At 36.7% G+C, this 23,356-nt stretch overlaps 1 protein-coding gene across 1 annotated transcript in view; it reads right to left on the bottom strand.

Annotated features, from left to right (window-relative positions):
• The window catches only part of KCNQ3 (potassium voltage-gated channel subfamily Q member 3), a 465,976-nt gene that overhangs the window by 102,697 nt on the left and 339,923 nt on the right, over nucleotides 1–23,356 (bottom strand). The window contains exons 2-3 of the mRNA XM_056823075.1: nucleotides 5,473–5,563; nucleotides 4,063–4,189 (exon numbers count right to left, since the gene is read on the bottom strand). Coding sequence (XP_056679053.1) covers nucleotides 4,063–4,189; nucleotides 5,473–5,563 — 218 coding nt within the window. The remainder of the gene's footprint in view (nucleotides 1–4,062; nucleotides 4,190–5,472; nucleotides 5,564–23,356) is intronic.

Here is a 23,356-nt window from a genome sequence, read left to right as displayed (position 1 = left end):
AAGACATATACAGACAAGTAAATATAAATTGTAGATAAAACATAAAATAGAGGGGACTCAGAAAAAAAGAGACCTCACAACAGGGGCAGCAACTGAAATGTCTCAAAGGCTGGGCCCTCTGGGAAATCTTGAAATAGACATTGTTAATACCTTCAAGGAGTTCTTGTTGGTGAAATAAAATGCCATACAAATAACTACCATAACAATATATCAAGGTATAATACATGGCCAATCAATTGTAAGGCAATGAGTGTTCTAAGGTGCCATAGGAGGGAAAGAACCATTCTGGCTGGCAGTACCAGGGAAAATCTTCCTAGAGAAATGGTAATTTGAATTGAAACTTCAAGTCTGATGTAATTTGAACTGAATGTTTAAGAAACCATATGATGTAGAAGTAAATGACCTGGAACCTCATTCACTCTGCAGCCTTTGACACTGTTGATCACTCTCTTTGACTCAATACTCTTTTTTTTTTTCCAGTAAGGTTTCGGGACACTGCTCTCTCCCAGTTCTCCCTTAACCTCTACAGATTGCTACTTCTCAGTTCCCTTTGCTGGACCCTCTTCCAGATCATGTATTCAAACCATATGTAATACATAGGATTCTGTCGTGGGTCTTGTCTTCTTTCCTTCCTTTCCCTTCTTTTCTCTACTTCACATGGTAATGTCCTCAGCTCTGATGGATTTATTTACCGTTTTTATACTGATATTTTTCAGATCTACTTCTTGCCCCAAACTCTCTGCTAACCTTCAATCTCACATCTCCATTTTCCTTTCAAATATCTGGAACTGGATGTCCACTAGACTTCTTAAACTCAATATATTTTTTCCTGTATCTTGTTTACTTGTTTCTTCTCCCATTAGATTGTAAGGTCTTGGAGGGCAGGGGTTATCTTTTACTTTTTTTGCACCCTTAGTGCTTAGCATAGTGCCTTCCTAGTACATAGTAGGAGTTTAATAAATGTGGATCGATTGATTGGAAGCTAGAATATCCAATTTTGAACATATCACTGGCTTTGTGACCAAGACCAAAGGTTAAGGATCCCATTGTAGGACTCAATATAAACTCCTCTCTTTAACTTTTAAAACTCTGTACAAACTGGTCCCAGGCTATCGTTCCAGATTTGTTGGACATTTCTTACTATCTTGTATTCTGTTTTTTCATACATGATTCTCTGTCTCCCTACCTTTGCATTGGCCATGACCTGGAATGTTCTCATTTCTCTTTCTTGGATTCTCTCTCTTCTGTCAATATCATGACTGCCTCCCATGCCTTGAACTCTCTCTCCCCATCTCTACCTTTTAGTATCCTTGATTTTCTTCAGGTTATCTTCTACAAGAAGTCTTTGGCAATTCCCCTTAATGCTAGTGTATTACCTCTGTTGATTCCCAATTTATCTCATATATAACATATGTTAGTATAGAAAATATTTCATACATATGTACTTTGCCTATATAGAACATAAAATATATCATATATACACTTTATAAATATATAATATATATATAATCTACCTATATGTAATATATAAAATATATGTCATACATAAATATTCTACCTATATATGCACACGTTTATATATGACTTTTTTATACAGAGTTGTTTACATGTTGTCTCTTCTACCAGACTAGGAGCTACTTGAGTTAAGGGAACTTTTGCTAGTTTTTTTTTCCCCCTTACTTTATATTCCTAGTGCTTAGTACAATGCCTGGACATAGTATTGCTGAACTAAAAATAACGGTTAATATTTATACACTATCAATGCCAGACACTGTGTTAATTGCTTTCCAAATATTATTCCATTTGATCCTCACAATAACCCTGGGAGGTAGATGCTATCATCCCCTTTTTACAGATGAAGAAACTGAGGAAAAGAGACTAAGCGATTTCCCCAGGGACACCCAGAAAATTTTTCCAGGGTCAGATTTGAACTCAGGTCTTCTTAACTTCAAGACTGGTTCTCTATCTAATATATTGCTTAGCTATTTGATGGTGCCTCAGTTTACTCCTCTGTGATATTAGGAGGCTGGATTGGACAATCTCTTTTATTGCTTCTAGTTCTTATTGTGGGATACTATGATTAAATAGTGTAGACTCTAAATGAATATCCTAGTGTAAACAACAACATAGAAATAGGTTCTGATCAAGGATACAAGTAATACCAAATGAAATTGCGTGTTGGCTGCGGGAAGAGTGGGTGGAGGGGAGGGAGAGAAATGATGTGATTATTGTAACCAAGGAATAATGTTCTAAATCGACTAAATAAACTTATTCAAATGGAAAAAAAGAGCACAGCTATGGAAAAAAAGAATTTACACACACACACACACACACACACACACACACACACATATATTCTATGTGCGCTAACAAAATTTTCATGTGAATTATTTTAAAGCAGATGATCCTTTTATTGAAAGAATATTTTTTCCAAAGGAAAAAAAAAGAATTTCAGGATCTGGGTGATAGGGGAATGGTGTTAGATAAGGCAAGAAAAGTAAGACAAGGGCAGATTGTGGAAGACTTTTAACAATGGGCTGGGACCTTTGAATGTCATCCTATAGACAATTTTTTCCACTCCAACAAACATTTATTAAGGACCTGCTATGTACAAGATATTGTACTGAGGAATGAATACACAAAGACAAAAGTGAAACAGTCCTTATCTTCAAGGAATCTCTGTTCCTGATAAAAAGTATCTGTTTCCACCATAATCATACCATGACATTTAACTTCAAATGACTGAGTCTCACACAACTTCCTACAGGATGTCCATTCTGAGTTTTCTAACATGTATTTCTTATAAAGCACAGCTGATGTGGAAAGGTTAATGTCTCTTTCTCCTTTCTTTTCCCCTGGATCTTTGGTAGGGTCTTTCACCGTTGGAGGAGAAAAGAATAAGTCCAGGGGCATAGTTTTACTCCCCTCTGTTTCCACTCAACCATTAGCATACATATTTTTTCAATATATCAATTATTTAACCAAATAGTAGACTTTTAAAGCAAAGGTGTCATTAAAAGAATTTCTGGCCAAAACAGACAGGGATTAGCAATCCAAATAAATAGAAATAGCTTGGTAGGTACCATTGGTCTCCACAGGCAAATGGGTGAAGACCAACTAAGTCAACTATAAGGCAGGAAGGAATCGACTGCTACCATGGGTTTAGGTAGGTAAGTAGGTAGGTAGATAGTAGGTATCCAGGAAGGTGGGCAGAGAAGCAGAAAAGATAGGTGGGGAAGGTCAAGCAGAAAGATATGTAGGGAGGGTCCAAAATTCAAGAAGCTAGAGAGACTATAAGGCAAAACTAATGGTCAGAATTGATCTCTGATTCTTGGGTTCTTTTTTTTTTATTTCCTTGATTGTATTCTGCTTCCTGAATGTGGACAACACTAGACCATAGAAGTGTTAATCATAGTCATCTTTTCCATAAACAAAGTTCTACTTTCTTTACACAAGACACTATTAGAAAGTCAGGAATCTGCAGAGAAGACTGTATCCATAACTGAGGGAGGTAGTGTTGCATAATAGCTAGAAAGGCAGGCTTAGAAGCACAGTGAGAAAGTCTTCAGAGCTTATCTAGTCCATTCCAAGACTAAGAATGAACCTCTCCTATGATACTTCCAATGAGTGCTTAGCCAACCTCCACTTGGAGACCTCTAATGATGGGTAAATTTTCAAGAAGGATTTAGTGGGAACAAACAAAGAAGTCAAAAAACTAGGTGTGAGTCCCAGTTCTGCTACTTATTTGCTGTGTTTTCTGTAATAAATTATTCTATCTCTGAGTATTAGTTCTCTAAATTGTAAAGTGGGGAAAATAATACTTGGGTAATCTAGCTTATTGGGTTGTCATAAGAAAAGTGTTATATAAATCTGGACTATCCCTGTTATCATGCTGAAGGGATAGAGATTTGAAGATTATCTCTCATAGGGTCTCCCAAATTGTTTCCCAAATGAATAATGTTTTATTTCGGTCAACTCTTTCAAGATGGAAATATTTCCTCTAGGGAATTTCTTCATCTGTCCCCCAAAACAAAAGGAACATTTTGAGGCTTTAGTGCTTACCTAGCATGCACAGGGGCTTCCTTGCAAACTTCAGTCTCCCCCTCCATCCTTTGTATCTGCAACAACATCCAGCAGCCCAGATCCTCAAGGCAAACTCAGCTCCAAAGATGAAAATAGCAAATGTTTCCTGCATCCAAGAACAGAAAGACTCAATGAAGAAGTCTATGGATTTTTTTTTCAATTAAGTGACACTTGGGTTTAGAGGATTATTTTAATGTCTTGAATTGAATTGTTCAGCCAAGAAAGGCAATATATTCTTTTTGAGTTGACTTTTCTGTTTTTATTTTGTCATATAATTGAATTTTTTTATGTACTCAGAGCCTCCAAATGATGACAGTTAAATAAGCAAAACATTTGATTGAGAAAAAGAAATCAGTACAAGTAGTCTGCTCTTCTGCTGGTAGTTAAATTAAAAATCTGCTAAATTAATTAGCAGAACATTAGCTGTGACCCATCATATCCGAATATATATTGGTTCTGATTCTACACTGCTCTCCTCAAGATGCTGAAAATGCCACTTCCTTGTAGTAAATCTAATGATGAACCTTTCAGCTCTCTTTCCCCCCTCAATATTTCACTCTTTGGTCTAGACCAATGAACAACATTTTATTGTCTATTTATAATAAATATATATAATAAAAATTTATTGTCTATCTACTAAGATCCCTTCTTTCTCCCTACCTGAATTGTCTCAACTTTTCACTTCTCTTCTTCCTTCTTTCTGTCATACTTTAATGGAAAACAATAGTAATGTTTTCTGACTTTTATATAAGTTTTGAGGTTTGCAAAATGCTTTGTTGCTGAGTCTCATTCAGAGTCCACAAAAGCTGCTGGATCCTGGAACTCCCTGGGGGAAGAGGAAAGGTCTATAGGAATTGTATTCTACTGGGAGTACCTGGACCAAGGTCTAACCATTATTTTGATCTTATTTCTTTTTTTAAATAGATTAGCCACTTCAAGAGGTACATTATATTTTCATTCTATATAGAAATTTATCTCTAATTGTGAAATAGGTAATCTTTAATCTCTCTCTAAAATGACACCCTTGTAGACTTAAATAAATATATTTTATACTGAAACAACTTTTAAAAGCCCAACATGACATAATTGCAATGTGGTAAAGGGATGACCTTTCTCTAACCCAAAAAACTCATTATTGATTGGAACAGGCTGCTACCCTGCCTTCTATTATAACCCCTGGTTTATTTCTGACTTCTAAACCAATTCAAAAACACTCATCTCCATTTTTTTAGGCCCTGAAGTGGAACTTCTAACCAACTTGCTATCAAGTCTGGTGACCCTACGACTAACCTAATATCCATCCTGGCATGACAACTACTCTAAATTCAACAAATCATAAGTGCCCCATGAGATATCGCCAGGTCTGGGATAGCAGAGTTCTTAGCTTACCAATAGAAGCAGCCAATCTCCTGAAACTGTCTCGTACTCCTTGAATGTGGTCAGGACTGCCAAGATTAAGCACCCCAGAACGATTAGAAACCTAGAAGGAAGAGAGGAGATATAAGGAAAGGCTCAATCCTTCTGCATCTACAACTGTTTGCTCCTTATTCTTATGTTGACCATAAAATGATCATCAAGAGGTGATATAACTATTTCTGCCTCTAAGAGAGAGACAACCTTTAAGCTCTTTCTCAAAAAAAGATCATCCTCTCATTAAAAAATAAAATGATACCTTTTCTAGGTAATGTAGTGTGTTCTTATACTCCATCTAGCCTAGGAAGTTTGCTCCAGGATCTTGCCCAAATGCCTTCTCCTACAACTAAAGACCTTTATCCTTCATTGGCCTTATGGAGCAGCTGAAAAGAATGATCCCTTCCTTACTGAGGAGGATTTTGTTAAATGGTTAATGTCAGGAGCCTTCTGGCTAGGAGAGGCTGGCAGAATGGGCATGCAGTGGATAACTGAAGAGCAATGAAGAGGAGATATTACTATGCTTTAAGGATCTTTGACTCTTCTCTACCTGTAGTGTGGTTGGTCCTACTCTTGTTTCCACCCATCTGTCTTGTTCTGTTATCTGCACTAGATGTTCCCTGACTTGAATCCTTAATTATACTCAATAGAACCATTAAGATCAAATTAGGGAATACATAAGCATTGTGTAAACTTTAAAGCTGTCTCTCTATATATGTATAAACATATATATGTATAATTTTTTACATACACATATATTAGCTCTCATAATTCTCATCACCATCATTGGCTTAGCAAATTTGAATCATCTTGAGAGCCTCTTAGATATTCTAGGATCTCTGGTCCTTAAAGACTCTCCTCTAACTCCTCTATAGTTAATGAATACCTTCTACAACATCTCTACCAAATGATTGTCTAGCTAAGGTGAGTGCTAAATTCTAGGTATACTATGGTGATAATATTCCCTTGATCATATTATTCCTCTCTTTCTTCTTGCCTAGAGATCCACATCCTTACCAGAGAATTCCCATGACAGTACATTTAATGTTTCAATAGTTCAAATTACTAGGTGGAGCGGAACCATAGCATAATGGTTAGAGTGCCTGGAACATTTTGACAGTGTGACCTGGGGGAACTCAATGCTTTAGAAAACTCTCTAAGATCTTAAATTGCAGAAAAGATGTTGACCTGCATTACAGAAGGAATTTTCTTATCTAGGTAATGTAATGAAATCATGGATCTAGTCACTATCCCTATATCTAAATATTAGAAAATTCTTCTTTATATTAAGCCTAAAATCTATTTTTATTTAACTTCCTTGAAATTCTAACCCTATAGTGAAGCAGAAAAAGTCGAATCTCTCTTACACATAAGAACCTTGAAATGCTTTTCTAAAACTCTGCTTCCTTAAACATGCATAGTTCCTTCTATCTATTCTGAATTCTTTATGTTCTGATTTCTATATGTTTTCTCTCCCAATAGAATGTAAGCTCCTCAAGGACAGGGTCAATTTTTGCCTTTCTTTGTATCCTCGGCACTAAGCACAATGTCTGGCAGATGCTTAATGTTTATTGATTTAATAATTCCTTTGTTGAACCTCCTATGGCCTTGGCTTCATCTTGGTCATCTTTTCATAGAATCTAGCTTTTAAACATCCTGCTGAAAATGTATCACTCATGACTGACCCCAGTATTTGGATCCCCTGAGCTCATGTCCTCATTTTCAAGTTCTCCAAAGATTTTGGTCTCGATTTTCAAATCCAGCCAGGAAATCAGGCTTCAATGTAGGCTTTGTGATTTGACTGATTTGTGTTCTGAATTCTACTGATCTCTGAAACACTGGTTCAAGCAGAAAGATCTATGCTTCCCTCTTTCTCTAATGCACAGTGATATATATATATATATATATATATATATATATATATATATATATATATATATATATATATATATATATATATAAAACTTTACCTTCCATCTTGGAATCTATACTGTGTATTGGTTCCAAGGCAGAAGAGTGGTAACGGTTAGGCAATGGAGGTTAAATGACTTGCCCAGGGTCACACAGCTGGGTGGTGTCTGAGGAGTTGAACCTAGACCTCCAGTCTCTAGGCCCGGTTCTCAATCTGCTGATCTACCCAGCTGCTCCAAGTGATGAATTTTTAATGAGGGGAGGGGAGATATTTTCCTTGCTGAGGTCTAGAGGGCATCCAGAATGTGGGGAGATTCTGTTCATTCTTCCTTGGATCCTATTAGGAATTCAGAGAGTAAAATGACAACACCTAGAACTACTGCTTCCTGTGGCAAATAGAACCACCTGCAGTAAATTACCTATAATGATTTAGGAAGTGATAACAAGAACAATGAAGTGAATAGGATCTGAGAATTAGGCAGAGCCTCAGAGGTCAGCTAGTCCAATCTCAGTGGATTGGTATCTCATGTTGTTTCCTTTCCTCCACTGAGGTCTTGAGGTGGCTTCCTCCAACATAGCAAGCAGGGAAGGTATTTGTCCTGTGATGAAGCATTCACTACATTCTAAGGCTCTAAATTCCTTAAACTCTAATTGTTAGGAATTTTTTTCCTTATTTCAAGTCTAAATTTGCTTCTCTCCAATTCCCATCTACTGGTCCAGTTTTGCTTTCTGGGACTCATCTGACCAAGTTAGTCTTTTCTCTACATAGCATTCTTTCATATAAATGTATGTATGGGTATATACAGATTGAGAATTATGGATAGAAATATATATATGTAAACACATATCTTTATATGTACACATACAGATATAAACATGCATATGTCTGTAATATAATCCATACATGCATATATTCACATATATGTGCCATTTTCATGTCAGGTCCTATACCTCACTTTCCTTCAACTTATTTAGATACTGCATTATCTCTAGTCATTCCTTCCATCCTAGTTGACTTGCCCTGGAATGTTTTTAATACAATGATCTGTCTAGAACCAAACATGAGTGTCTAGTTAAGTTATTGTCTAAGCTGAATCAAATACTGAGACACTATCATTAATTTCATGTCTACTAATGAAGACACACATTTTATAAGCTGCTTTGCCTACCACATCAAACTCTTGCCTTATATTGAGTTTATATTCCATTAAAACCCAAAGAGATAAGTTTCGTGCAAACTGTTATCTTGCTATATTTCTACTGCCCTGTATTTAAAAATTGTTTTCTTTAATTCAAATGTAGGACATACATTTTCCATATTCAATTTCATCCAATTAGATATGACCTTTTCATTTATCCCATTGAGAGAAATGTGGCTACTGATTCTATTCTTCATGAAATCCATCCTTCCCAGCTTCATGTCATCCATAAATTTGATACGCACACTGTCTATGCTTTTAATTCAAGTCAGCGAATGAAATGTGCAGAAAAAATCAATGACAGATTCTTTAAGCACCCCACTAGAGGTCTTCCTCCAACTTGACATTGACCTATTAATGACTATTCTTTGAGTTCACTCGTTTAGCCAGGTCCAAATCTACATAATTGTAGCATGAGGTAGCCCACTTCTTTCTATTATCCTCATTCCATCCATCCAGGAAATTGTATGCAGCTTTGTCAAATGTTTTGTTGAACTGCAGGTATGTTAGATCTATAGTACTCCTCTAATCATTAGATTTTTCTTTTTCCTATTGCCTCAAAATCAAACTTCCAAGGCAGGCATTCAAAGCCCTCTGAAATCTGCTACCATTTTGCCTTTCCAATCTTATCGCATAATATTCCAATCCATGTTCCTATATTACAATCCATCTGACTAATAATCACCCCCACATATATTGTACATTATTATGCCCACACACTTTGGTTTGTATAGTTTCCTTCACTTAAAATACCTTGCCCTCAGCTTCCCATTGTTTTTGCCCATTGAAATCTTATATGTTCCAAACTCCATCCCTTCCATGAAGCCTTCCCTGATTCTCCAAAATCAATAATGATTTTCTCTTAACAACTTCACACAATATTTGATTTAAGCATTTCTTATGTTCTTATTATATGTTGCCATTTTTTTCTGTATACGTCATACCATACTGTCAGATTGTACACTCAAAGAAAACAAAAAAAATGTTATCTCATTTAATCTTTATAGCTATTCTGGGACCAGGTACAAAATGAAGACCTAAAAATATCTGCTAAAAATGACGTTAAATGTTATTAAAGGTAAGGTTCCTTTCAAATATCTTTTCCCATTCTGATAAATTTTCACTATTAGAAATTTGATGACTCTTTGACTCCAACTCCAGTACTCTGTAGACTGCCCCAATTCTTGCCTTATCTATGCACTATCTTGTTGTAAGGAAATCCCTTTGTAAACTGTGAAGTACTACATTAAAATGCATTATTATGAGATTATTGAGTGTTTGGGAGTGGAGGGAGTGATGAAGGCAGGATAAAGAGCATAAGTGGGGGGTGCTGAAGACAAATTCCAATGACAGAAATTATTTCAAGAGCTCCAAGACTTTAGGCAGGGCAGGAACGACTAGGGCATACATTATTAAGCAGGTCCATCTACACAGATTCTCAAACAAATGACAATAGGATATTCCCCACTATTTGAGAATATACATTAAATTAAAAACAAGAAAAATGAGCAGATTCCTTGGAGTCACTATGAATGAATGAGTATGACATGCTGTCCCTCAGTTTTTTTCATCTGTATAACTAATGAAGGCCCATTATTGAAGAAATTTAACTAGTTTAAGGGTTCTTAACCTGTAATTCATGAAATTTTAAAAAAATGCATTTTACTAAGTATATTTCCATTGTAATTATGTGCATTTTTTTGCATTTGAAAGCATTACTGTGAAACATTATATCTGTAGACTTTAGCAGGTGGCCAAATGGGAAGGGGTCTGTGACACACAGGGAAGGTTAAAAAGCCTCTGGACTAATTGAGCTTTAAAATCTCTTCTAGTCCTAATAATGTTCTCTGTTTTGTGATCCTTTTCAGATCTGAAATTCTCTGATCGAGGGTATCTTCTAACATCCTATGTTCTATGCTCAAACAATTTTATATTCCGAGTTTCTTTCTAGGTGTAAAACTGAATTATCCTGTGATAATTTATTTTATTATATCCCTCCATTGCTCTGTGTAACAAGAAACCAAATGTCATGCACCTTGCTCCCCAGTCTGGATGGAATGCTGTGAATTTATCTTTAGCCAGAAGGGGGAAGCAAAACCTTACATGTCAGCATTTCTCATGCTTAGGAAATAGCTCATCCTGTCCCCTTATTTTCCTCCCTGACAATGAATTCCACACACACACATACCCCCCCCCCCCAAGCAATTAGAATTCCTAAGCAACCTCCAGAGTTTACTTTATGAGATTGGACAAACTGATAAAATGATGATGCTTCCTTAGAAAATATTAATCTAAGATGCTAAAATCTTCCAGAGTTCTCTGCAGAGAGACGCGTAAGAGAAGGGAAAAAATATTCTTGGGTTTCTTCCACATCTTAATTCACTGATAAAATATGCACAATTTTTAAAAGTATTTTTGAGATGTCACCTTGTCAGCTGATGTCACTCCTGTATGTTTAATGTGAGTGACCCCACCTATGATAGATTTCAACCACTTTTTTTTTTTCCTGGCACTAATCATTCTTTAGCTCTCTCTCCTTATTCAACCTTGTCCTTTTCCTCACTGGTCCTTTTAGATCTCTCTTCTTCCTGGGATCTGTTGATGAAAGCAAGCATAAGGTTGTGACTCAGAACCTTTTAAAGGAGAATGGGAGTCAGAACTAGGGCAAAGAAGCTAGGGCTTTGCTCCAAGGCAAATAATTTAGAAGGCATTGATTGACAGCACCTTTCTTGCTGTGCTTCCTCTCCAGGGCAATTTCAGCCACAGCTGGTCTCATTTTGCAAGCCCTTCCTTTCCTTAGTTATCCTGAGCAGTGGTGGGAAGCTTTCCCCTTCCCCCATGAGTACCCAGCAGCATCTTCGCTCCCCCACTCAGCATCAAGCAGCTTCCCTAGCAACAGGCAGCATCTTCCCCTTCAGTCCACCTTATCCACTAGCGCTCCTATACCCAGCTCCTCCCCTAGCAACAGCAGAATGGTTTTTCCCTTCCTCCTGAAATCACATGAGGTGTCCCACAGTATGTTGCTTCTTCTCCAGACCACACCCCAGAAAAGTCTTACCCCCTCTTTGAATTGCAATTTCCTCATATGGAAAATTTTCTAGTTATGGCTCAGGGAAAAATGAGCATAAATAATAGCTAGCTAATAGCTAATAACAGCTAGCATTTATATAATAATTTGATTCTTAAAAGGTAGCTTAGGTTATATATCTTTTAGGATCCTGGGCTTCTTTTTACAAAATTTGCTAGGAAATATCAAAGTTACTTTAATAGAAAGTAGACTAGGCTTGAAATTAAAAGATATTATGGGTTCTAGTATTTCCTGCAGCACTACCTGACTGATAGGGTGTATGGGGTGCTCAGGGAGGGGTAATATCTCTGGTATGGAGGGCTTGTTGTGCCCTTGTAGGGCAGCTCTCCAGCCTCAGACCCTCACCTGACACCCAGCTCTCACTTGTGGCTCCCAGTAGCTGCTAGCATGCAGCAGCGGCCACACCCCGGGCAAGGGCTTCGAAAGGCCGGCTAAACCTTGTGAGGGTAGCCATCGGGTTGTCGTGGACCCCTGGTGAACCAGGGCTTTGCTCACCCAGCATGTGAAGACTGCTTCGGCGGAACAGGCGGAAGAAACCAACAAGAAGGTTCAACGGCTGAGATGGCGACGCAGCAAAGCACTGTGGAGTGCTTAGGGCGTGTTGGAGCACAAAAGACAACACAGCCATCCAATGCAGCTGAGGAAGTCTCCAGGTGTAACGACTTTTCGTGCCACTGGACCCAGGCTTCCAACGGCGAGAGAGTGGGACTGTCTCTGTGCATTGACTTTTCCACTTAAATCTTCAAGCACAGGTGTCTTTGTGCACAAAAACGCACAAAGACAATCGTCTTCCTCGGTTAGAGAGACAACCAACCACCTGACTGATTTAAGTGGGGGGGGGATTACCTTTTTAGGTTTCCTTTATTTGTCAAAGGAAGGTCTGATAGGCAGCATGGTGGCTTAGTGGATATAATAGTGGGCTGGAAACCAGCCCACATTTGAAGACTCATCTTCAAATCTGACCTCAGAGACTAATTAGCTATATGACCCTGAGCAAGTCACTTAGCCCAGTTTGCTTCAGTTCCTCATCTGTAAAATGAGCTGGAGAATAAAATGGCAAACCACTCCAGTATCTTTGCTAAGAAAACCCCATAAAGGGTCACAAAGAGTCAGACAAGACAACTTTATGTAGGATAATAAACTTAGAGCAAAATGATATTTACAGTTTATCTAGTCCTACCCTAGTATTTTATAAAAGGTAATGAGGAACTGAGGTGTATAGAAGGAAATAACTTGAACAAGATCACACATAGTCATTGGCAGAGTCAGAATTGGAATCCAGGTGAACTGACAACAAATGTACTTCAGTGTACAATTTTGCTTCCCATCTGAGATCAGTTCTATCATGATATGACTCACCAGGATTTCCCTTATTTTAGGTTTCTATCACTTTCCAAATTAGTGTCAAAACTCAACTGTCATCCTCCTTATCTATCACCTTTTCTAGCTTCCAGAAAAAGGATAGAAGATATAATCAACAGAAAAGGAAATTATGTAATTATGGGATAATATATATGTATATATGTATGTATTCTAATCTATCTCTGTGTGTCTCTGTGTCTGTCTCTGTTACCTGTCCCTTCCCACTGAATCCCTTTCCCTCCCCATTTTTCCCCCAGTCCCAGTCCAGCCTCTCCCCACACAGAGTTCTTATTTCTTCTATCACTGGCTTCTTGAGCTGCCAGCAAGCATCAGGCCCATCAATCACAATAGAACTACCAATTAAAAACATTCCTGTCTAGCTTGATGTTGATTGACAGCTTAGCCATTTAGTGATTTTGGTGGAAAGGGATGATGAAGGACACTTCTCTTACAGTGAATTGCAATTTGGGTATAGTTTGCCTAGAAGCCAGTTATTTTATAATGGGAAGATTTGTAGAATTACAGAAGTAAGCTTTCAGAAGGGGGCTCAGAGGACCCATTCTTAAGCAGCCACATTGGGAGGCTACCTCCAACACTCCCTGGAAGTGATCATCTTTTCCCTACTTATATACCTTTAGTGCTAGAGAAATCATTACTTACTAATGAAGTCCATTCTACTTTTGAAGCTCTAGTTATTAAAAAAATGTATTTTCTCCCTCAGGTTGATCTTAGTTCTGAGTAATTTCCTCTAGTCTTTGTTCTCCCCATTGGGATAAAAAATAGTCGGATCCATCTTTTCTATGACATCTTATGTATTTGATACACACTCTCTACCAATTTCTTTCTAATCATCAATCTTATTTTCAATCTTCATATTTCACAGTTTGCAGTCCACTCATCATCATGATTAGCCTCCTTGGGGTACTTTTCAGCTCATCAATGTTCCTCCTTGTATCTGATGCCCAGAATAGGGCAGAAGACAGTGAACCATTCACCTCTCTCATTCTCATTTTATGTAACTGAAAAATCACATTTAGTTTGGGGGAATGTCACATTATTTCTGACTCACTCAGCTTGTGTTCCACTAAAACCTTCAGGTCCTTTAAACATGAAATTATTTCCAGGCACATCTGACCCATCCTTTATTTAAATGGTATTTTGAATCAAAATATAGGACTTTACATTAAATTCAAAGCAAACTTGTGCCTTGTAACTATTTTGGGGTTTGTAGGAATACAAAATGTCTGCATCTACTTTTGTTCTTCAATAAGCTGACAAGGATTTGATGGGATTTTCTAAGACTGCTCTTCTTTTTCTTGTTTTACAATGCAGGATCAGAAACAAACCTGGAGGCAACAGCATCATATTTGCCAACCTGCCATTTCTCTCTTTTCCCTCTCTTGTTCCCACTGGATAACGTTAAAAAAGCTAGCACAAATTTTCATGAACATAACCATAGACACTGCTTCTTATTTGCAAGGAAGGTATACCACAGGTAGGAACCTAACGGGAACAGCAAGTGACACAACAGTCTATCAGCTTGATGAACGGAGCACTCTATTCTGTCTGGGTCCCTGACCCTCCATGCCAAAGAATAACCATTGAAAAACAGGACCTCATTCCCAAATACATTTTTCTTTCTCCTGCCAACTTTCCCCCAAAAAACTCTTGAATTTATGAAATAGAATACTAGGAATCTAAAATTAAAAGGGATCTCAAAGAAAATATGATAGCTAGCTAGCTAGATGATAGATAAATAGATTTGGTAGAAGGAGTTAGCTACTAGGAGTTTCCTGCACCAATTAAATCACAGTTCTACACACACACACACACACACACACACACACACACACGAATATTTTCATCAGATCTTCACCATCTTTACAATATCTGCAATGTTCTTCGGTGTATCTGTCTTTCCTCCCCTTTCCTTCCCTTCCCTTCCTTCCTTTTCCTTTTAGGTGTTGGACAATGAAAAGGGGAAGCTATAGAGGATAGAGGCTTGAGGGACTTTAGGGTCAGGTAGAGTTTGTTTGTTTTTTTTAAGGATGGAGGATCCATTAGCAATGTGGAAGGAATCATGTTGAAGATCAGAGAAGTAAATATGATCTCTGAGACCAATTCTTAAAAGAGATAGGAAGACATGGGGTTAAGTAGAGGGGCTGACTTTGGCAAAGAAAAGTCTCTTTACTTGGAGGGTAAAGATGTACAAATTTTTTGAAGAGTAGAACAGGGATGAAAAGAAAGAGACAATCATTTATTAAGTTTTTACTCTATGGCAAGTACTGTATTAATTGCTAGGGTTAAAAATATGAGCAAAAAGAAATATAGCCTCTGCCCTCAAGGGCCTTACGTTCTTTCAGGGGAAGACAACTCAGAAAAGGGTGGTGAAAAGGTATGGTGAAAGGGATGAAAGTTTTGAGGACTAGAAGTCAGGGTCAGAAAAAGAAAAAGAAAAGGCTGGTCAGGGTAGGTCTAGTCTGTTCAATAAAAATGAAGTCTGAGGAAACTCTGGGATGAAATAGCAGTTGAAGAATGATTTTAAAGTCCATTAACCAGGAGCAGAGTCTAGAGTAGTGTTTGTACCTATAGGAAGTATGCAGGAGGGGGCTGCTCCTCTCCCCCTCTCCACCACACCTGAGATAATTTCTCACTTTACTAGCTTCTCTTCCCAGAAGCCCAATGGGAGTACTTCCTTCCCTGTCTGGAGGTAAGGTGTTGTGAGAGTGCAGTTTGGGCACTTGGTCTCTGAAAGATTTGTCATCACTGGCCTAGAGGGTTGGAGGGACTAGGAGCTATTCACAAAATGGAAGCCTCAGCAGAAAATCACTAATGGGAGAAGGGGCAGACCTTGCATTGGGATATTCCAGGGTGACAAAGCTCCATAGATAGTTGGATGTTCCAGAGTGAGGGATCTCCTGGTACTGTCAGTAGTTCTAGGATGAAATACAATTGAGGCATGATTTTGAAGTCCAGAAGCTAAATGCAATGGGGAAGTTGTGACAAGATGAAGGACCTTGATTTTAGAAGTGAAATTTTTTCTAGTCATACTATCTCTATTATTATAAATGTGCATTGTTCTTATTATCGTCCATCTCTCAGGCTGTTGTCAGGATCACACAAGATAATGTATAAAAAGCATTTAATAATCAGTAAGCAGTATTTAAGTGTGAGTTATTAATATGTTTCTAACCAAAAGATGGAGAGTATAAAAACGTCACCAACCACCAATCCATATGTTTGCTTTCACATCTCTAGAAAATCTTCCTGTGTGTGATCTATATATGCATTGAGGTTATTATCCTTGTGAAAAACAGGAGAGGGGAATAGGTAGGCTTTCATGTATAAATACTTAGAGCAGACTATAGCTTTATGATTTCATAGTTTACTGAAGAATGTAGGAAATATAAGTGCTTATGATTTGTTGATTTTAGAAGAGCATTTCTCTCTGAATGGCAAAACTTTCCTCAGACAAAATTATTAAAAAGATCTAGCATTTATATAGTATTTTAAGTTTACAAAAGACTTTATTCACAGTAACCTTGAGATATAATCACACTATGCACTAGCCCTATATTACAGATTGAAATAAACAAAAGTTTTCTATGAGTATATGCAGGTTCTTCTAAATATAGGGCACCTTACAAAGTTTAATCAGTATAATTAACATTTTCTCCATCACTTTCTTAGGTCTAGACAATCAATAAAACAACCAACCCCTGATTTGTAGTGTTTGCCAATTTTGAAGTGTTAATGCTCACTTTAAAATTTTAACAATTGGCTTTGGAACTGACAGATGATAGTTCTAGCACCCCCCCTTACACAGCTATTAAAAGTTGGATTAGGGGCTCAAACTCATGACTCTTGTTTGACTCCATCCCTTATTCTGCAATGGCACATCAATTAAAAATATTTGTATTATTTTTGTTATGATCAACCCTGAATTGATTTGTTTGAATCAATATTGAATTATAAATACAAAAAACAATAAAGCAAAAAGCATAAATCATTTCCCTTCTGAAGATCTGCCAACTTACACTTAGCATTTCAAAGTCTATGTCCTGATTTCTAAAACTTCTTCCTACCAGGCATTATGGTAGCCATATAAATAAGCTTCTGTTTTAAAGTCTTTCTTTGGAGTTCCAATTAACAACAGGAATGAATAAGTATTCAGGCAGCTGGAAGTAGTTCTCATTTGCCATCAGCATATGATATTTTATTGGGAGCTAGAAGCTCCTGGCTTAGAAGAGAGATATCGGACTTCCCCAGGCAAGTCAGTTCACGCCACTGTCTCATTCAACTTACCCTGCAAACAATATGGTCTGACATAATATATGACAGTCCCATTTGCTCTGCCACCACCTTACTAGCTCAATGTGCTTTATACTGTGTTTTCATTTGACACTTTCAGATAAAGTCAATTCTATCAAATTTCCTGCAGGTCACTTTTTTTTCCCTTACTCGGTAGGCTCGAAATGATCCCCATTAATTCCATCCTGCCATGACAGTGGGCCAGAGGGGCCAAGAGCAGCAGCCACACACTGTACGCAGCCCTTAGGAATTTCATTTTCCTCATATAAAATGATAGCATTGGTCTATCAGGATAATCTTTAATTTCCCTTCCAGCTCCTAACACACCACATTCTGTGTTTTAATATTCTTAGTGGGTCTAATAGAAGAAGCATTTTCCTTAGACCTCGGAGTTCTGGTTCCTTCTAGCTTTAAACTGAACAAGTCCATTTAATTTCCTGGAGGCCCAGTTTCCTTATTTGTTAAGCGAGAATAATAATGTCTTTTAAACCCTTACTTTCTGTCTTAGAATCAATACTGTATATTGATTCCAAGGCAGCAGAGTGGTAAGAGCTAGGCAATGGGAGTTAAGTGAATTGCCCAGGGTCACACTGGTAGGAAGTATCTGAGGGCAAATTTGAACCCAGGATCTTCTGTCTCTAGGGCTGACTCTCTGTCCACTGAGCCACATTGGCTGCTCAGAAAGAATAATGTTTACACAATTTATTTCTAAGTTGTTATAAAGAAAAAGTTTGTTAATCTCAAAATGCTATAGATAGAGTAAAGGCAAAGCAGAACTTTTAAAAAATATATGATTAAAGAATATAGAATTGAAACAAAAAGATCTAATAGGCAAAGGGGAAATTCTAGAAGCTTCCCCAATAAATACACGAGTAAATGAGAATTTTCTCCTTTCCCTGTTAGTTGACAAAATTTTGGACAGGCTGGCATAGCAATGACAAAAGAAATAAAGTTTAGATAGACTTACAGAGATAAAGGAGGGAAAAGGGACCTGGCTTGGGGTCATAAAGTCACAAAAAGTAGGACATGACCAAGTGACTAAAGTCTAATGACAAAAATTTGCTGATAACTTGATGGTTCACTTAGCATATTATGGAAAAAATCAAAGAAACTAAGAAAATTAAAACTTTGTTAATATAGCAAGATGCAAAATCCACAAAAATCTATAGCTTATCAACAAAGCAATAAAAAATTCTGGGAATGAATAATAAAAAGGAAAATTCTATTTAAAATAACTTTGAAAGTAGATAAATTGTTTCTGAATCAATTTAACAGGATGCATTAAAGACCTGTACAGGCACAGTTATAAAATTCTTCTTAAAAAATAAAGGCTTAAACAAATTGGTAGTACTAAATTTAATTACTTAAATTAAATTACAAATTTAGTATTAAGCCAATAAAAAACAAAAAAAACACTTTATAGAGTTAGACACTTTAAAAATACTTAAATGCTTTGTTTATAATGATGAAAAAACTAGAAATTTTCAAGTTGTCAAATAATTGAGAAAAGGTTAAATAAGTTGTGGTCCATTACCATATCATAACATAGTAAAATTACAAATATCAGAACTACTAAGGCATATGGAAAGACTGAAATGATGGAGAGGGAAGAAAATAGAAGAATAATAGATATTACTCATCATAGTTATACATATTAATAAAAACTAATAAAACATTTAGAAGAACAAGGTACTATGATCTCAAGAGCAGATTGAAAAAAAAGTAAGGATGAAGGGGGAATAGCACATTCAGACCACCAATTATACTATAAAGCAATTATTATTGAGACTTGTATGGAATAAGTATGGAATCACAGATAATTGGAATAGGGTAGACAAGGAAGAATTATTAACAATAAAACTCAAATAATCTATGGTTTAATAAACATGGGAACATAAATTATTCAGGAAAAAATTCTCCACTTAAGAAATTATTGGAAAAACTGGAAAAGAATTTGGCAGAAAAAGATTTATTTCATTGATTTATGCCATATGCTCAGAATGTATATGTAAACTAAATAGTAACGATCATACCATAAAAATTTAGAAAAGTATCAAATCAGATTCCATTTGCAAATGGGGTTAGAGGCAGAATTTTTTTTTTATCAAACAGAGGATAGAAGCAGTTAGAGAAGATCAAAATAGATTAATTTTTATTACATTAAATTTAAACACTTTTGCATAAACAACATTAAATACAACTAGAGTAAGATGGAAAACTGTTCACTGGGAAATAGATCTTCAACAAATATCTCTAATGAAGTATTGATATCCAACATACATAGGGAATTAACACAAAAATCTAAAATTGAAATAAAATACTCAGTGGATAAATTGTCACAGGATATGAACAAATGGTTTTCAAAGGAATTCTACATTTTTACCAGCCATAAAAATGATTACTCTAAATAGTGGTTTAATAATAAAGGATATGCAAATCTAAACAACTATGAGGTTTAAACTCACATCCAGAAAATAGACAAAGAAGAGAAAAGATGGGAGTAGTCAGCAATGGAGGGACTGTTAAAGGAGAGTCAGGATAAAACACTTGATAAAAGTGTGAATGGGCTCAATCATTTTGTAAGGTAATTTGCAATTGTGTGAAGAAAGAGACTAAAATTTCTATGCCCTTTTTTTTAGAGAAATCTCACTGCTAGGTGAATTTTCCAAGTAGGTCAATGATAAAAATAAAGGTCCTTTACATCCCCAAATATTTTTAGTCAATCTTTTTGTATGACAAAGGATTGAATACAAAGTGCATGCCTATTGATTGGAAAATGGCTCAACAAATTGAGTCATATGAATATAATGCAATGTTTATGGAAAATAATGACTAAAGAAACATGGTAAGAATTATGTGAACTGATAAAAGGTGAAGTAGATTGAGTAAAACAAAAAGGCAATGACTACAGCATTGGGAAGAGCAAAACATTTGAACAGAATTCAGGAAAAATTCATGATCAAAGTTGGTCTAAAAAAACTATGGGACTCTATTTTCCTCCCTTTTTCACAAAAGTAATTCTGGGTATGTGTATGTGTGTGTGTGTGGGGGGGGGGGATGTGGGATGCTATTATCAGTGTGGAATATGGTATATGATGTAGGCTATTGTTATTTTTGTTGAGTTTTTTCTTTTTCTTTTTTTTTATCTTGTCAGTAAACGAACTTTCTTAAATGTTACTGTGTGCTAGGAACTGTGCTAAGCACTAGAAATGCAAATAGAAGCAAAAAGAAAGTCAGTTGCCGCCCTCAAGAAGCTTTAGGTTCCAAAAAGGAAAGATAAAACAACAAAGGGAGCTGAAATGCAGGGAAGTGATGGGAAGAAAATACCCACTGAGGGCAAGTTAGTGAAATATATCTTTCCACAAAATGGAGGTTTTTGTAGGAACTAAACAATGAGAAAACAGGGCAGTGGGAGTGGAGGGATATTCCAGGGTGAGGAATCTGCAGGAATCCACTCCTGAGACATGATAGTGAAGTCCAGAAAGTCAGAAGGAGAGAATAGAGATAAGTTATATGGGACTACTCTCTACAGTTGAGAAGGGGAAGACACATATTAGGAAATAGTTGAGTAAAAATATGAAAGATAAAGAGGAAAAAAATAAAATGTTAAAGGTGAGCCATTATGTTTCAAAGTCTCTTTTTATGTTCTAAAGGTCCCTCTCATATGGAATTTGCTTCATCAATACTCTCTCTCTCTCTCTCTCTCTCTCTCTCTCTCTCTCTCTCTTTCTCTCTCTCTCTCTCTCTCTCTCTCTCTCTCTCGTGCTCTCTCTCTCTCTCTCATTACTTTGTACTTATTTCTTTGTATATGCTGCATCCCTTTAGTAGAATGGAAACTCCTTGAAAGGAAAGGCTATCTAAATGCTTTTTCTTAGCCTCAATTTTTGGCATAGTTATTTATACATGGTAGTTAATATTTGCTGAATTGGACTTCCTTTATTATAGTCTGGCAACAGTCTGCTGTCTGAAGTTTAGCCTCATTAAGTATGGGGAATCTCATTACCAGAAAATTAACCAGTAGGTGGGGACTTCATTGACCATGGTAACAAAGATGATTACAAAATGCTGCCCCCTCCCCCAATCTTGTATCTCTTTTGTGAAATACAGGAAAAATCAAGAAGATGAAGAATGATTTTGGTTCATATTATGACATTACTATTGAACTTCCCATCGAGTTAGTACATCAGTGTATATCTCTTAGATGGACACTGCAGATGGGCTATGAAGTGGAGAATTATCTCCTACAGGGCTGTAGAGACAATATCAGCAGGAAAACTTGGTGGGAAACCTCTCTCTTTTCTTTATTTAGAAATGGAAAATCAACTTTGTTATTAGAAAACTGCACAGTACTTTTACTGACATCAAACTAGCACTCCTTGAAATAGATTTCCATTTTTCTTTTTATCTCTCTTTGTATTTACCTACCTATCAATTAACAGTTTGTCATCTGTTCTTCTTCCTATATATCATCTATCATCTATCTGTTCATCTATCCATCTTTCTATCTCTTTTATCTCTATATCTATCTGTACATCCATGTGTCTCTCTCTATATGTATTTATCATCTATCTCTATTTCCTTGTTTATATTATCTATCTATTTATCCATTCATTAATTTATTAATTTACATTTAATTAAAGAAAACTTATTAATATTTGTTTTTCCTTCCTGTGACATTTACTCTCTTTTAATCCCTTGGGCCTTAGTTTCTTCATCTTCATCTTCATGATGGGAGTACTGGATTATTTTAGATGGTTTCTGAAGTCTCTATTTCTATGACCTATGATCCAATAGTTCTATTTCCAAACATTCCTCATACCCTTCTCAAGACTGAGCTTTCCCTTGGGATAATGAAAAAAAGAGCAAAAATATACAGTAGGACGACTGCATCTGACATTGTTTGCAGTACTCTAATGCTCTCCTCTCACAGTATTTCCAAGCCTCTGAAATGATAGACATACAGACAGACAGACAAATAGATGATAGACAGGTAGAAAGAAAGATAGATAGGTAGAAAGATAGACAGGTAGATATAGACAGACAGATAGGTAGAAAGATAGATAGGTAGGTAGAGTATTTATTAAATGTTTAACTGTATGCCAGGGATTATATAAAGCATGGGAGATGCAAATACAAGCATACTCAAAGAGCTTACATTCCAGTAGAGGAAGAGAATCTATAAGGTGGGGGGGGGGGGGCTGGTGGGGTGGGGAAGGAGGAAAGTATACCGTGTATACACACACACACACACACACACACACACACACATAGGGGAAAAAGGCTGATACTGGGGAGGAAGTAAAGTTGAGCCAGGACTGCCCTAGTTAGCATGACTGTACCTGACATAAAAATGGTGGCAAGGCATGTATACCTTTTTTCTTTTTCCCCCTTCTGTTCTCTAGAACCTTCAGTGAAAACAAATCTTTTCTAAAATCAACACTCTGTTGGTGAGGTCATTTAGATGCAAGCCATGGCATGCCCCTCTCTTAGAAGAATAAAAATTATGGTTGACCCGAAGGGCAGTGAAGAGATGCAGTGAGTGTCAATATTCTACTGCACATTACCATATATGTGTTACACATGAGAAGTTGCATAAAAGGCACCAGAGAGGAATACAAATCAGAAAGGGAAGTAGGCATATCATGGATGGAAAGTAAGAGACAACAGCCTGTGTTGCATTGGTCCTGAAGAAATATTAAAAAGACCCAGAAGAAGCCTTCTAGCTCATTAGGTGGAATTCTTTATGGAAGACTTATGGGACAGCATGGACAAGAAAGAATTCACAAGATAAGAAGCTGTGGGTGAGTTTCAGTCTATACTGCTGAGGGCACATTGATATCAATGAGGTCACGGATGCACCAAAGTACCTAATCTAGTTCTTCTTTAGTTCCAACATCCTAGATATTCTGATCCCTTCCAGTTTGAGCATTTCATTATCTATAAATGAAGGAGGGCTATGAAAAAATAGAAAAAAAAGTCCAAAGTTTGGACA

This window comes from Monodelphis domestica, chromosome 3 (assembly GCF_027887165.1).
Source record: "Monodelphis domestica isolate mMonDom1 chromosome 3, mMonDom1.pri, whole genome shotgun sequence".
Classification (NCBI taxonomy): Eukaryota; Metazoa; Chordata; class Mammalia; order Didelphimorphia; family Didelphidae; genus Monodelphis; species Monodelphis domestica.
Note: the sequence above shows the minus strand (reverse complement) of the source record. Positions and strands in the feature narration are given on the sequence as shown.